The sequence below is a fragment of the Melopsittacus undulatus genome, chromosome 12, assembly GCF_012275295.1.
Source record: "Melopsittacus undulatus isolate bMelUnd1 chromosome 12, bMelUnd1.mat.Z, whole genome shotgun sequence".
In the NCBI taxonomy this organism is placed as follows: domain Eukaryota; kingdom Metazoa; phylum Chordata; class Aves; order Psittaciformes; family Psittaculidae; genus Melopsittacus; species Melopsittacus undulatus.
Genome location: NC_047538.1, coordinates 2,793,935 through 2,809,750, shown reverse-complemented (window position 1 = coordinate 2,809,750; position 15,816 = coordinate 2,793,935). Strand labels below are relative to the sequence as shown.

Here is a 15,816-nt window from a genome sequence, read left to right as displayed (position 1 = left end):
AAGTACAAAAAGAGGCAGTTTTGCTGGATTTCTGCGTGTGAAAATAGGGTTTTGGGCAATAGTGGGTGGTTTTATTCAAGGCCATTCTGTTCTCCCTGAGGAATAGAAGAAGATAGAAACCTATTAACCTTCTGTTCTTCTATAGAAGATAGAAACCTCTGTGCCTTTCATGGAACATCATGGTCAGGGCAGCACCACTGCTGTGTATGTGGTTTAGACACCATAATCTGGCTGGAAAATATTCCTTTTGAGAAGCATCATGATTTATCTATTTACTTCCTGTTTAAACCACCAGTAGTAAAGCACACTGGTGAAAGAGGAACCAGGAGGAGAAATCATTGAAACAGGGAAAGAACCAAGTGAAACCAAACTCACATCATGTTTGCACAAGCAGGCTCTGTTTCCAGTGCTCTATGAGCCTTCACCCCAAAGCTGAGACAGCAGCTGGCATTGCATGGGCTGGGGTGGTCTCACCTCCCTGTGCTCTCTGGGGACCTGTGGGTTGGGAAATCAAGGTGTAAACCAATCAGTTGGGAAGAAAATGAGCAAAAAGCAACTTCTCTTTTGACCATTTTCACTTCCTGATTCCTCTGGTTTAGTCTTTCAGTTGTCAGTGAGGAAAACACATGGTATTGAAATCCTCCTTTCCTTCAAAAACAACCCCAAATCCCTCCTATCTTACAGGGAGACCCTAGGGTCACTGTGACTTGTAAACCAGCATGACTGGGGGGTTGTTTTATACATCCCTTTGTAAGTGTATTTATATCCCTATGGCCTGGCCGGTGTGATGGTGCTGGCATGGGTAAAACCCCTTGGAACTTGCCAGGTAGAAGGAAACCTGTGGAGCAGGTGTTATCTGCTGGCAAAATGGATTGAAACCATGGATGCTCTGGGGATTTTTGGATGGTCCTGAGGTGTTTTGGATGGCACCGAATTCCCAAAGGGAGCAGCCAGGCTTGAGCTCACCTGCACCTCCTTGGGAGCATAGAGTGAAACAAAGAAGAGGGGAATGCTCTGTTTTGGGGCAAAACTGGAGGAGAGCTGCTGGACTGTGTGGGGAAGGGGCTGCCAGAGCCCATTTCACCTCCACTGCACTGGTCCCTGTGTTTGAGGCATTAGTGTGGAAGGAAGATGAGGTCTTTGCCAGCTTCCTGAGGTTTTTGGAAACCAGGTTTGCTCTTTGCAAGCCATGTGGGGTCTTTCAAACCTTCTTGGGGTCTTTGCAAACTTCTGGAGGTCTCTATGAAGTTGTGCCAGCAGTGGGGAACATACTTGCAGAGGCTTTGGCAAAGCACCCACACATTGCAATGTCTTCTGTGGGGAGGAAGGAGAGAGGTAGCTGAGGTATCCTCTCCATCTGGTATTGGGGACAAGTGCAAAGACCTGCCTGTCCCCATTGCAATGACAGCCTGGGTGACTCCCCTGTGTGTTGCTAAATAAACCTTGGTTTATGCTGCAAGAATGGGATTTTTCAGGAGGCAGAGGTGCCTCATAGCAATGCAGGTTCTGTCCCATGCTATCGGGTAGGACATCATCCATGGTAAACCATCACAGGACGTGTATAGAGAGAGTTATATTTATACACACACATGTAGATGTCTGGAGGCTTGTGGTTTCATGGCTGGAGTCAATCTGGTCAGGGGAGTTCTTCCTTTTCTTTTTAAGCATCAGATCTGGCAGCTGAGGAGCTGCTCTGCAGAAACTGCCCTGTGCTCATGGATCCCTGCCTGCCCTCATTTCATCCCAGCTCTGGTGCTTGCAAACAACCCCAGCAAGCTGCTTCCTGAGCATTTTCACGTGCACATCACCCAACAACTCCTCCTCAGGCAGCACCAAGCTGCTGGCTTTGAGGAGGTTTGAAGCTCTGTGGGTGCTTGCTGAGAGGTTTTGGGGTCGTTTTGTGGCTCCCTCCTTGCAGGCACGTGCCTTATTGCAAAGAGTGGGAGGGAAATGTTCCCCCTACGGAGTCTTTTCAAGCTGACCTTTCATGTTTAGGAGGTGCAAACAGGTGCCTGGCCCCATTGAGCCACGAGGCACTGCCCGTTCCTGCCCATTCCTGCCTGTGTTGGCTTTGTTTTGGAGGTGAAACCAACCCACTGGTGAGGATGAAGGAGCTTGGGTGAAGCTGAGCCCATCCGTGGCTTTATTGCTCTTTATGGAGGAGGCATCCAGCACATCCCGTGAGGCAGATATTTATAGGGCAGCACATTTAATGCAAAGCTGGGGGGAACGTGGGCAGGAGGAGCACAAGAGAAAGAGCAGTTTTATGGGGTGCTTTGCTCTTGCATTGCTAGCTATGAAATCTTCCAGCAAGCAAGCACCTTTATTTTGGGAAGAATAAAGGATAAAGGGAGATTTCTGTTGCATTTAGCAGCTTTAAAAGCATTTTTTGCTGGTCCAAACTAATCTTCTGCCCTTCCTCCAAGTGGGATGGGGAATACAGGTCCTCAGGAGGGAACTGCATTGGATGCTCCTTCTCTGCTGTTACAGCTACATGCCTAAAGCAAATAAACCCTCATGCAAACCTGAGCGGGACTTGATAACTGGTTTGATGCTTGTCCTATTGCAAGTAATTAGGCTGACATGGCTCTTAAAAGTTCCTTCCTGCAATTACACATGCAGGTTAATAAGTAAGGGGTAATTATCAGCTTAGGGAGACTATCAAACTTTCCTTGACAGAGTGGTGGTACAGGATGGGTGAGGAAGGAACAACCTGAATGGGGTCTGGCCTATCAGTGGGGCTCCTGGGGAGCACTGGGGCATCAAGTCTTGCTCCATTATGATTAGAAACAGGCTGAAATTGAGGACAAAAAGCTGAAATGAGCTCCCAAACTCAAGGCTGCCCAAGCTCACTCAATCTGATGGAGAGGCAGGATCCCATATGTCATGTACCAGGGATCTTAATAGCAACTTTCTCAGGACAAGGTGTTATTAGGAAGAAACACCCAGATCTGAATGGGCTACATGACTTAAAATCATCATTCTGCCTGTGCACAGGCATGTCGGTGCTAATAGCAGGTGGAGGAGGAAGAAGAGGTGAGTGTAGGTACCACCCAACGAAGATGAGGTGCTTTGGGCTGGAGTGAGCATCCGCAGTGACCGTGGTGGCTCCAACTGTGCCGTGACTAAACTTGCCGAAATAAAACCCCAAGCCCAAAATGAAGATGAGGTTTCAGCACTGTGTCTCCATCCATTCTGGATGGGTGTGATCCTGTCTGGGTTTGGAGAAGCACAGGCTCCCAAACCCTCTGCTGAAGCCCTCGTGCTCGCTGAGAGCCCGAAACCACCATCCTCCACCTCCCTCCCGATTACAGACCATACCAGCCTGACCCCGTGAGGATTAAGGTGTGTTCCCTGTCCAGCACAGGGCTCAAACCAGCCAAGCAGGATACGATGCTAAAATCACAGCAGGCAGCAAGCTCAGCACCATGCCCAGTCCAAACCAGTGTGACCAGCAGCCATGAGTGGGAAATCCGACTTGCAGCTCTCTTTGGTAGAGATGCTGCCATGGCCAGACTCTTCCTCAGGGGATGCAGATAGCTCCTCACCCACTGTGCTGGCTATACGTCACCCCAGAAAGGTCTTAGGGATGAAGCAGAGGCATATGTGAAGGCTCATGCACCCCTAATAGGGCTTGAGAACCAACAGAATTCCCAGCTCTAGAAACATCAGCAGTTTGACTTGTGCTGGGTTTCGGGAAATGGGTTTTTATCTGAATCTCAAGCAAGGAGAGGTTCTGGAGGGCCTGGAAATGCCGCTCTTGTTCCCCACTGGAGCATCCTGGCAGGCTCCCAGTGTTATTAAAGCCGTTCTCGTGTTCGAGACACGGTGCTGAGTTTGTTTTCCTGCTGCAATTAAAGGTGGAAGGAGCCCTTTAATGTAGACAGGAGATGTTTAAAGCAGCTGGTTTGATCTCACAGGGGGTGGCTGCTCCTCTGGCTGAGGACGTGCAGCTCGGTGCAGTGGTGGGGACCAGCCCTTCTCGCCCCACTCAGCTTGCTTTGACCTTTTCATCATCAAGGGGTCCTGCTGCTCACAAAAGTGGGATTCTCCTGGCTCCAGCTCTCTTGGGTCCATTGCATCACTGATGTGGCCATGTCACTCTGTGTCTTCCTTGCTATGAGGATGAACTTTGCAGTGATGGGGTTGTTGGTGTGTTCTCCATCCCTGTGTTGCCTTTTCCCTCCATTTTTGCTGCTGCACCATCCCTAAGCTCAGTGAAGACCTCTTTCCTGGCTTCAACAAGATAAATCCCACGTGGTTTCCTTCTTCACAGGCAGGAAAAAGCCTCCTGGGGTGGCCTGGAGAGAGATGCCTATCTTTTCTTCCAGCCATAGGGATGTTTCCCGTGGGAGCTTTGTTGCCTGCCCCAAAAACCCCAATACCCCTGAAACAAGAGGTCCAAACAAAACACTGTGGACTTTTAATTTCCACTGAAAGCCTCTTGTTGTGTTGTTGTGTTGTTTGTTTGTTGTTTTCCCCTTCCCTGCCTGCCAAATAACCAGTTTTCCCTGCACTCGTTTCTGCTCGTCGCACTCTCAGGAGTTGTTATGATGAGAAGGACTGACCTGAACAAACATTTCCTTTTGTTAGGCTTTATTCAGGTATTGCCCTAATGGGGTAACTGAGGCCATGAGTCACCTGCAGAGTGACCAGATGGAAAATTTGGGTTGTTTTAAGGAAAATGCTTTATATTAATGATAGCGTGTATTGTAATAACCCTAAACAACCATACTGCACTCCAGGAGGAGTGGAAATGTTTAATGCATTAAGCTTTGGAGTCCTTATATGGAGCTGTAAGGGAATATAAAGGTGAGAATAAACCCCCATGCTGAGCATCCCAGGGCAGAACGGGGTTTCACCCACCTTGTCCTGCCCCTCTGCTCTGTGTCCCTTCCCCAAAGCTGCCTGTCCTCCCCCTCCAGGGGCTGCCTTATCACCTCCATCTCCTTGAGTGAGGCGGCACCTTGCTGGGTGGCAGAGGTGGAGACAGCAGGGTCCCCTGCCTAAACCCCGTCATTGAGGGAAGGAGGAGTTAAATTCCCCTGCCTTTTAATCCAGTCCTGCTGGTTTACCTACCAAGCCAGGCAGCAGCTTCTTTCACATGCGGCCGCTGTCCCCAGCACATCATGCCCCAACGTCATGTCATGCAGACATCCACCAGCCACGCCACCTATGGCGTCTGCGTGTTGGGTACCGAGGTCTTCCTTGACATGCGCCGGTAAGGCTTGGGATGGGGGAGATCCCTATGGTTTTCCATAGGGTTAATGGGTTTGGGGAGAGCCCAGTGATGTTTCCACTCTTTGGAGGAGAAATGGGTGCTGGGGGAAAAGCAGTGCTCATTTTGAGCCTGCATCATGAGTTCATCCATGGGTTTTGGGAGAGCCCAGTGGTGTTCTTCCTTTTTCTTTGGAGGAGAAATGGGTGCTAGGAGGAAAACTGGAGCTCATTTTGATCCCTCATCACAAATTGATCCAAGGATGAACTCAAGCTCATTTGGTGTATGGTGGATGTATCCCACTGGATCTGGTTTAGGAGATGATGTCCCATGGGAAGCTGCACCCAAAGAAGGGATGTTGGCTCTGGCACACAGGAGGTGTCAAAGCGTAGCTGAGCCATGATGAGTTGCAGGCAAAAGCGCATGCACACCCTGGCTAAGAGAGGTCTATTTCTGGCTTTGAAAACATGAGGCAAGAGCCATTCAAGATGAGCAACTTGGGACAGAGCTAAAACGGGGTAAGGGATAAAATGTGTGGCTCAGGCAGAAACAATCCAGCAGCAGCTTTGCATGGCTGAGTTCACCAAAAGAGATTTTTCCAGCATGAAATCTGGGGGTTGCTTTATTGGCCAGATAGGAGGCTGTACTTACCCTGCTCTTACACTGTTATTATTTAATAAATCATATTTATAATAATAGAGATTACAGGACAAGCCAGTCGGCATTGCATCCGGGGCAATTACGAGGGTTGTGTGTTGGAGCTGGGCCAGGATGTGCTGCTGTCCCCCCAAAGAGCTTTGCATTGAGCTTTAACTGCCCTAAAATAGTATTATATTTCCCCTCTAATGGATGGGAATATATAAACCCTATTATTTGCAATTATTTCCCCTGGATTTGGACTTGGAGCAAGCTCTGGCCCATTCAAACATGGAACCTGAGCCCCAAAATGGGCTGCTTTGGCTCCTTGGTAGAAAATTTTAGGTTTGGTTCAAAAAAAGCAGACAGAGGATGCTCTTTCTGCTAAAAGAAATTGAGCATTTTGTTCCTGGAGGGCAGTGACAAGGGGGAATTTGGTGATGGATGGGTCAAGCTTTGACTGTAGTTTGGGCTGGTTTGGGGCAGATCATGGAGCACAGTGGGAATGTGGTGGTGATGCTGATGTGTGAAGGCTGTAAAATCAGAGCAAACTGACACACATTGGAGAAGTCTTGGTGTGCAACAGTGTGCAGGTGGATTTATGATGTTGCATGATGTTCAATACACAGGGCAGCAAGCGAGATGACACTTTAATCTCCCTTTACAAGCCACTGCAGGCACCAGGGCTCCCATGCCAAGAGCAGCACCAGGAATAAATCTCTTGTGTGGGTGGTTTTTTGTTCTCAGTTAAAATTTACCACCCTGTGTCTTTTTGTACGGCTGGCTCCTGATGGCAGACAGGTTGGAGCACTCATGCTCCTGGGATGGAGGTACTGGGCCTGTAATGAGCAGGTAGGCAGCACTTCAAAGGTGAGGGATGTCATGCAGGTGGGGTTCTCCATGCCCGGATTCAGGCTTTGCTCCAGTTCGAGCATCTCTCAGGTCAGGGTATGGTCCTGCAATATCCATCTCCCTGCACAGCTGACATAAAGAATCATCCTGGCTCTTTGCTGGGGTTTTGTCATGGGGTGTTGAAATTCTGGGAGTTTTCTTGCTGTTGTGGAGGGAGGTTGGATGCCCAAACTTCAGCAATTTACAATCTAGGGCTTAACCACAGCCAGACATGCTGAAGCTCCAGTGGGAGCTCTGCTTGCTCAACACCACTGCAGAGATAATACATATAAAATCCAGGCGACGCATTTCATCACCCAAAGATGGTTTGTGTCCTTTCCATCCAGTTAAAGCTGGATTTTAATTCCAGGTTCAAGGATTTGGCTCCACAGAGGAGAACAGGAGGGACAACTAGGTCTCTAACCTCACACTGCTCTCTGTTTCAGATCTATCCCCAAAGGTGCCGCATCATTTGAAGTCCATGCCACCTCCGCGGTTACGGTCCACATCATCCACAGCCCCATGACAAAACCTATGATTAACTCCAGATGGCCCCTGGATCCCGATATAGAGGTCATAGTGACCATTGATGTCATCAGCAGGACTGTCAATGACAATAAGGTTAGTTGTTTTTCATGTACTTAAACTGAAAAAGTAAGGCTTCCTAGGAAAGAAAGGAGGATTATGGGAAGGCTCAAGAACTTCTGAGTAGTGTTAACATCATGCTTATTTTCAAGGGAAACCCCCCAAATTTAAACAGAATTGTGTAGTTAGTGTGTCCAAAAAATGAAACTGAGAAGGAGATCACATTTCATGATTACAAAAGCTGCTGTCAGAAACCCTGTGCCAGGCAGTGAAAAATACTCCAACCTTGGCTTTTTCTGTGCCTGTTTTTGTACTGAAGCAGGCAGAAATGGTTCAGCTGAACTGTGGTTAATGGAGAATGGCTTGGATGAACCCTCCAAGAGCTGGTTGTATAGTGTTGGTTGGTCAACCCAATGGGTGGAAAGACCTACTCAGCATGACGGGACGTGGGACTTGGGTCATGATCTGGTGGTGTCTTCACAGGTGAAGATTTCATACTATGGATGGGAAGACAATGAGCTTTCCGTGGCTTGGTTGTACCTCACCTGCGTAGGTAGGTATTACAGCAACACTCTTTCAAACCTAGCCACACTTTTGGATGCCAAGACCTAGTTGGGTTCCTGGGATGGGAGTTAAGTGGGGGGCGCGGGCTGCCCATCTGTGATGTGCAATGAAGGGTTTGGGTGTTGGCTGATGCTGACAAGCAAGAGGGAAATAATTAAAAAGCTATTATGCTGCCTTACATGGTGCAAAAGAGACAGAGGCTGGGCCATGTCCCCACCCAGTGCACACACCAAGCATCCTCCTCTGCTTGCCAACACCATTGCATTAGCGGAAGAGGAGCCAAAGAGACCATCTCCCCCAGTTTTGCTGGTGTCCTCCTTCTTGACCTCTGCTGCAGTTAGGGGAGAGGAATAGGCACCAAAGTGTAGTTGTCTGACCTATTTTAGAAGTTTAGGATAGAGATGAATCATTCCCTTGAAATGCCTATTTTCCTCTGCTGACTACAAAGGGAGTCTAGACAACCAGTCTGGATACAGAGCCTTACACTTGGATGGATTAATTACCCTAAACTTGGGATTTTCACATGGCAGACAGACCTGTGTCCTGAAGTCATGCATATGCCTCCCAAAATTGCACCTGAAGATGGTTTCCCACGTCCCATGACTGATGGGCTTATCCAGAGCGACCGCTGTCTGTAGAGCTTCTGCCTGATAAATGCTCTTTGCTGACTTTGAGCTGCATTTCCAGGTTCTCTGTGTCCTCCTCTCTGTATCAAGGACAAGGACAATCTCTGTTTCCATGCCTGTGTTTCCCACATACTATAGAGCCCAACTGGAGGAATTTCTCTATTAAGATAAGCTTAATACAGATTTAGGTAGGGTTTGGATGAAGTTGCTGCAGGTAAACCTCTGCTTTGTTGCAGCAGAAGCAGAGATTTGGAGCAAGAAGAGCTCTCTAAAGAAAAGTTCTTCTCAAACATTGCATCATGCCTAATATTGGTGCCCACTCACCCATAGTGAAAGCACTGTCATGTCTTCACCATGTTTTGGGTTCATGAAAAACACTACAGTCAATATGAAATTGGTGAAAACACAAAATGTGCCATGAAGTGGGTATGTCCCTGCTGGTGAAACAAGATGCATGGAGACAGCTGGTGATCAAAGGGGAAAAGCCATGAAAAAGCCATCAGGTTGGCTTCTCTATCAGCAATTTGACTTTCCTATCAGCATTTTGGACACAGGTCTGGAGCAGATTTGGGGCGTGAAGGTGGGATTGCTGTTGCTAATGCCAAGGATGAAGCAAAATGCCACCAAGAGCTCATTCCCCTGCCAGTGGCTTCCTTCTCTCTTGATATTTCAGATGTATCCCTGGACGTGGACTTGAGCCGTAGTGGCAGAGTGAAGAGCAAAGGGAAGGACAAGGTAATGAGAAGCTTTGCTGTAAGCAATGCATGGAGGGTCAGTGCTGGGTGTACTCATTTGCAGTCTCTTCCCTAACAACCTCCAGGAGGGAGATGGACTTGGCTGGTGTCACTGGCATCTGAATTAGGGCAAATAACCTCACAAATGCTCAACCTGAACTTTGAAGAGGAAAAGATTATTTTCTTACTCCATAATCTCCTACATTTCCGATCCAGCCCCAGGGATCATGTAGGAGAGAGCAGTCTGCTTTTTTCCTTTTCTTCTTCTTCCTTTTTGAACTTGAAACATGCCACTAAATGAGTCAGCTGCAACTTTAGCAGAGCTTTCCCCCTTTGGCAACAGATCTGCATCTGCCCCAGCACTTGCACCCGGGTAATTACCTGCAGCCCAATCAGCACTAAATTGTACACCAGATGAGGTGCATTTCTAGAAACAGCACAGTGTCCATATGAGGCCTGGCAGGCACTTTCTGGCTTGTTAGAAGATAAGATCTGTTTGAAACAGTCTTTGCTGGCCCTACTAGAATCTGAGATTAGGAACTTCAGTGCCTCGAAAGCATCACTACTGTCTCCCCACCAGCCTTGAGTGCATGTTGTGGGTTGGCCTCCAAGCATGGCTGCGGTGGTGGGGTTTGCCCATCCCTGGTTGGGATGGGGGAAATCAAACTTCCATCCCCTTTGGGTGTTTCTCCTCCAGGCCAAGTGGACGTGGGGTCCGAATGGGCAAGGTGCTGTGCTGCTGGTCAACTGCGACCGGGACAGCCCCGGCGCAGTGGGGATGGACAGTGGTCAGGTGGCTATACGGACCACTGCAGGTAGGGTGTGATATGCAGGGCTCACTGGGGTGCTTCCCCTTTGCAAGACCTCCATGGTTTCTCTGCCTTCATCCTTCCCTTTCAATGTAGACCTTCAGGACATGTCTGTCATGCTGCTGCGGACTCAGGGTCCCAGCGCTATCTTTGCTGACTACCAGGTGGTTCTGCACGTCCCTGAGTCGGATGCAGATAAAGTGAGAGTTTTCCATGCTATCCGTAAGTATTCCTTCCTTTCTTGCCAGATATCCCTGTAGATATCCTAGATAGCCCAGACTCTGAAGCAGACGAACCCTGACCTAAAAAGTTCACCGTGGCTAAGGGCTGGGCACCTCCAACTGCTGGAAACACTCGGTACCTCCAAAGCAGTTGTAGAGGATGGGGTTATATGGGAAAAAAGGTTAAAAAAAGCTGTGCTCAATGAGATTTTGACATTCCCATGGGGTGGATTAACTCCCACGTGGCTCCCGGCATCTTTTTGGCTTGGGCAATGACCCAGCCACCAAAGCAGCCCATCTCGTCAGGCAGCACCTTTTGACTTTGAACACCCTGGCAGCTGGATCCCCAGCAGCTCCCTGCTGAAAATCAGGTCAGGGAACCCAAGTATATCATTAGATGCTTAACTCGAGCCGTGTACCTTGAAAGGGTTGGACCTGAGGGTATAGAGTCCTCTTTGTACAAGATCAAGTGTGTTCCCCAGAGAAGAAGAGACACACCGACTCCTCTGCAAACCATGCTGGCATCAGCCACCTCCTCGCTGGTGCCTCCTTCCAGTCTGGTGGACAGGTTGGTCACCCCATTTGGGGTTGGCTATTTTGGTGTTTCTCCAGGGACAGACTCACACCCCCAGTACATACCCGTGTTGGGGCCGGACAGGCTCTCCTATGTGCTGGACCACTTTGGCAGTGGAGAGAACACCTTCTACGTTGAAGGGTTGGCTTTCCCTGACAGAGGCTTCTCTGGGTTGGTTTCCTTCAGCGCCAGCTTGCTGGAAGTCCCCCATAAGGTACGTGAGGTTTGCCCCATCTCCTGCCAAGTCCCCTTGTGGTGGGGCTTTAACCATGACTCCTCCCTGGTTTTGCCCCTCACAGAATTCACCAGGCACCCCGATTTTCACGGATACGGTGGTTTTCCGTGTGGCACCCTGGATAATGACACCCAATACCCAGCAGCCTACGGAGGTTTTTGTCTGCAGGTAGGAGGGATGTCACCCCACTGCTCTCCTGCTTTGGTGGACTCTCCCAGGAGGAGTTTTCAACCCTTCCTTGCTATGTAGCTGCTGTAGGGTAAGCCAGGCTTTTTGTGTGTTATACTGGAGGCAATATTTGGGTAGGGACTGCTGCACTCATTGCAACCCCAAGGAGAAAGGCTGGAGGATGCTCTCTGGGTCTAACCTAATGCAGGACTATTGCCCAGCACATTTAGGAATGAGGAATGGGCTGCATGGTTAGAGATTGGGGTGCTTCTCATGATCCCCCATTGCATCCTTCACTCTTTCCTCTTCCTCCAGCATCCAGCGAGGCTCAGACTCCAACGAAGTCTTTTTGGAAGGACTCAGGGTCCTGCTGAAGAAAGCCAACTGCAAACTGACCATCTGCTCAGAGGTGGAAACCCGGAGTGACCGCTGGATCCAGGTCATCAATTGATGCTTGTAATATTGCAGCTGTTTTGGTCCTTTACAGGCTCCTGGGGCATGTAAGGTGCCATCAATGGGGGTGACAGTCCTGGTAGGGACTGGCTGAGTTGCACCTAGCTACTAAGAGATGAGCCAGGCAGCCATGAAGTAAAGCATGGGGAATGCTGCTGGTGGTGGCAAATGGCACAGACAGGGGTGTTGCAAGAGGGATCCCATTGCAAGACAGACTCAATGGGACACTACAGGAGGGACTCAATGGGGGCATTGCAAGAGGGACCCTATTGCAAGACGGACTCCATGGGACATAGACCCAGGGGTGACTCGTGCCAGGCACTGTGGTGTCACCCCCCAGGACAGCAAGGCAGCTGTCCCCCTTGGGGTTAAGGGCAAGAGCCAGTCTTTGCCAGATTTGCCCCATTTCCTGCTCCACCCTCACCACATACCTCATGGAGATGGCTATCACCCTGCCAGGAGCCTTCCTTTTCCTCTTCCTCTTCTTCTTCCCACAACAGGATGAGCTGGAGTTTGGCTATGTGGAAGCGCCGCACAAGGTCTTCCCCGTCGTCTTCGACTCACCCAGGAACAGAGGCTTGAAGGATTTTGCTTTTAAAAAGATCCTGGTGTGTTGTTGTGATGTTGTGATGCCAACCCCTCCTGCTCCCCACAAAATCTCCCACTCTAGGCATCCCTGTCACTGCTTCCCTCTTCCCCAGGGCCCTGATTTTGGCTATGTGACCCGTGAGCCCCCCGGGAGAGAGATCACCAGCCTCGACTCCTTCGGCAACCTGGATGTCAGCCCTCCAGTGACAGTGCGAGGGAAGGAGTATCCCTTGGGCAGGATCCTGATCGGCAGCCCCCTGCCCTGGTGAGATGTGAGGGGGCTTGAGACCTTTCTCCCAGGAGGTAGAGAAGCACCAAAGATCCTTGTGTGAGAAGGATTTGAACCACTCAGAGTGGGAATGTGGGGCCAATTCCCATCCAAATGGGAAATTGAGGCCACTTCCCATCAAATCCCAGTTTTACCATGCAGACCACGTTGTTATCCCTTAAAAAAATCATGCCACAGCCCTGATGTTTACCATTTCCCAAACTCCTGGTGCTTCTGCTTGGATCTTACAGCACTATAAGCATCCAGGTCCTTTATTTTTGTATTTCCTATTAAAAGGAAAAGCGGGGAAATCCAGGAAAGGGTAAAATCCTGAATAACTGGAAATTGTTTTGCTCTGGGCAGGCAGTGCTAGGCAGCCCTGCAGCAACAAGAGCACCCTGCAAAATCCTCCACAAAGGAGGTTATTTTCCCAGAGGAATAACAACTGGGGGCCAATCCAGATCAATGAGGTCTGAGCTGGGATAACAAACGGGATGCTCCCATCCCGGCCCCGCTGCAAGCCGGGGGGTTGCTTTGGTTACAGCAGAGGGTAAATGGCCTTTTCCCAGCCTTGCTAGGACTGTAATTATCCCTTATTAGCAGAGGTTTAATTAATGCTTTCCCAGCCTGCTGCTGTCTGTCTAAGAAACATTCGCCCCCGCACAAAGCGCTGCTGGAGTGAGTTAAGATGCACCAGGACAGGGGACATTAAACCCAAAGGAGCCTGAGCACAGCAGGGCACAATTGCCTATAGATGTGTTTGACCTAGATATGTATGAATACATAATATAGAGGAATATATTAATACATAATATAAATATAATAATACATAATAGAGGTATTAAGATGGATATCTGTCTTATTAATGTATCTAGATATTACATATATATTAGATATTATATGTAATACAACGATACATTTCTCAGATGAAGACAAGCTGTGTGGAGACCTCAGAGCAGCTTCCAGTGTCTGAAGGGGGCTACAAGGATGCTGGAGAGGGGCTCTTCATCAGGGACTGTAGCAACAGGACAAGGGGTGATGGGTTCAAAGTGAAACAGGGCAAGTTCAGGTTGGAGATAAGGGAGAAGCTCTTCCCTGTGAGGGTGTTGAGGTGCTGGCACAGGGTGCCCAGAGAAGCTGTGGCTGCCCCATCCCTGGCAGTGTTCAAGGCCAGGTTGGACACAGGGGCTTGGAGCAGCTGCTCCAGTGGAAGGGGTCCCTGCCCATGGCAGGATATTGGAGCTGAATGATCTCTAGGTCCTTTCCAACCCAAGCCAGTCTGTTATTCTGTGATTCTTCCTGGTGTTTCCCATCAGAATGGGACGTGCGGATGCACCTTCTCCGCATTTCATGACATCTGGGGAAGGATGGGGGTAAATCTTGGGGTGGGGTATGATGGCCACCTGCTTTCTCCTCCTCCCTCTGCTCCAGGGCCTCTGGCCGGCGGATGTCCAAGGCTGTCAGGGATTTCCTGTATGCCCAGAAAGTGCAGGCACCGGTGGAGGTTTACTCTGAGTGGCTGAGTGTGGGCCACGTGGATGAATTCCTCACCTTCGTCCCAGCCTATGATAGGAAGGTACCAATCCCTGGAGCCAGCCCTGTTCCTGCAAATGCAAAGAGAAAAAGCTCTTTTGCAGTTGCTTGTCTTCCCTCCTCCTGCTGGGTGATGCACCTTCTTTTTGGGGTGGCTTTCCTGGATAGCTTCCCTGATGCCTGAGGCTGGCTTTGGGATCCATGTGGTGTCTCTCAGCAGGGTGGTGGGATAAAATACCTCACCAACAGCAAAGTGATGACTCCCATACTCCCTCCCACAGGGTTTCCGGCTCCTTTTGGCCAGCCCCAATGCCTGCTACAAGCTCTTCAAGGAGAAGCAGAGGCAGGGCCATGGTGAAGCTACACTATTTGTTGGTAAGGATTTGAGCATCCCTGTGGTGCAGCGGGGACCACCAGCATCCCTTCCCAGTGTCCCTAACCTCTCCTCTATCCCCATGCAGGGCTGAAGAATGCTGAGAGGAAAAGCATTGATGAGATCCTGGCAGATGAGCCGTTGAAGAGTGACAACAAGCACGTGCAGGTGGGTCTCTGCAGCTGTGGATTTGGGTGCATTTGTTCTCTCCATGCTTGCACGTTGCTGCTGGGTAATTTCTGGATCCAGGGAGCATTTTGGGGGATGCTGGGGAATAGCAAGAAACTGTGGCATGAGTTGCACCATGCTGTGTGAAGGCAGGCAGGCAAGAAGAGCAGCCATGAAGGAACAGGCACCCTTGGGTGCTGGATCATCCCAGGCTCATTGTCCCAGTAGGAGATCGTAGAATCATAGCATAGTTTGGGTTGGAAGACACTTACAAAGGTCATCTATTCCCACCCTGCTGCAAGGAGCAGGGACATCTTTAACTGGATCATGGGAGATGGCCCAGGTGACTGCAGAGACGTCAAAACCAACAGAAAAAGAGGTTCTTTGAGTTAGGAATGGGTTGAGGAGTGGAATACGATGGAGCAAAGGAGGATCCAAACAGTATGCAGTGGGGTACACAGGGATCCATGCACGGCCAGGGGTGGCAATTCCTGGTATCCTCTCTCCACAGCGCTGCATTGACTGGAACCGTGACCTCCTGAAGCAGGAGTTGGGCCTGAGTGAGCAGGACATCGTTGACATTCCCCAGCTCTTCATCCTGAGGGGCTCCCGAGCGGATGCCTTCTTCCCGGACATGGTGAGACCCTAGCACCTTCTCCCCTCTTTTTCCACCCACACCTGCTGCAAACACCCCTTTTGGGTTGAAAACACTGGCTTTTGGTCTGGCTGCAGGTGAACATGCTGGTGCTGGGCAGGCACTTGGGCATCCCCAAGCCCTTTGGACCGCAGGTGGGTGGGCAGTGCTGCCTGGAGGAGCGGGTGCGGGCGCTGCTGGAGCCCCTGGGCCTCACCTGCACCTTCATCGATGACTACTTCTCCTACCATGTCCTCTCTGGGGATGTCCACTGCGGCACCAACGTCCGCCGTAAGCCCTTTGCCTTCAAATGGTGGCACATGGTGCCTTGAAGCACCCGGCAACGGGCCCAGGTCCTGCAACTGGAGCATGAAGGTGCATTTGGTGCATCAGGAGATGCAGCAAAATCAAGGGTTTTACCAATAAAGCTGCATTAGCGCCAAGGGTGCAGCTCTTCCCTGTCTCCCATCCTTTATCTTCTGCTCTCAGATTGAAAGTATCACTTGAAACCTGGCTTTTGTTACGGGAGTGGTGGTTT

The 15,816-nt window shown here is 49.9% G+C and overlaps 1 protein-coding gene across 1 annotated transcript; it reads left to right on the top strand.

The window, feature by feature from the left end:
- Positions 1–5,051: 5,051 nt before the first annotated feature.
- LOC101870823 (protein-arginine deiminase type-1-like) lies at positions 5,052–15,733 on the top strand. The gene is made up of 16 exons (XM_005145417.3): positions 5,052–5,221; positions 7,192–7,366; positions 7,814–7,883; positions 9,194–9,255; positions 9,952–10,069; positions 10,160–10,285; positions 10,897–11,072; positions 11,158–11,261; positions 11,577–11,700; positions 12,215–12,322; positions 12,416–12,567; positions 14,002–14,146; positions 14,385–14,478; positions 14,565–14,644; positions 15,156–15,281; positions 15,377–15,733. The coding sequence occupies exons 1-16, from the start codon at positions 5,130–5,132 to the stop codon at positions 15,608–15,610; spliced, it is 1,986 nt and encodes a 661-aa protein (XP_005145474.2). The 5' UTR covers positions 5,052–5,129; the 3' UTR covers positions 15,611–15,733.
- Positions 15,734–15,816: the final 83 nt, after the last annotated feature.

Coding starts and splice junctions, on each gene's coding strand:
- LOC101870823 (XM_005145417.3), top strand. CDS start 5,130: ATGCCCCAACGTCATGTCATGCAGACATCCACCAGCCACGCCACCTAT. Junction 11,073..11,157: donor TGCTGGAAGTCCCCCATAAG/GTACGTGAGGTT, acceptor TGCCCCTCACAG/AATTCACCAGGCACCCCGAT. Junction 14,645..15,155: donor GTGACAACAAGCACGTGCAG/GTGGGTCTCTGC, acceptor CTCTCTCCACAG/CGCTGCATTGACTGGAACCG.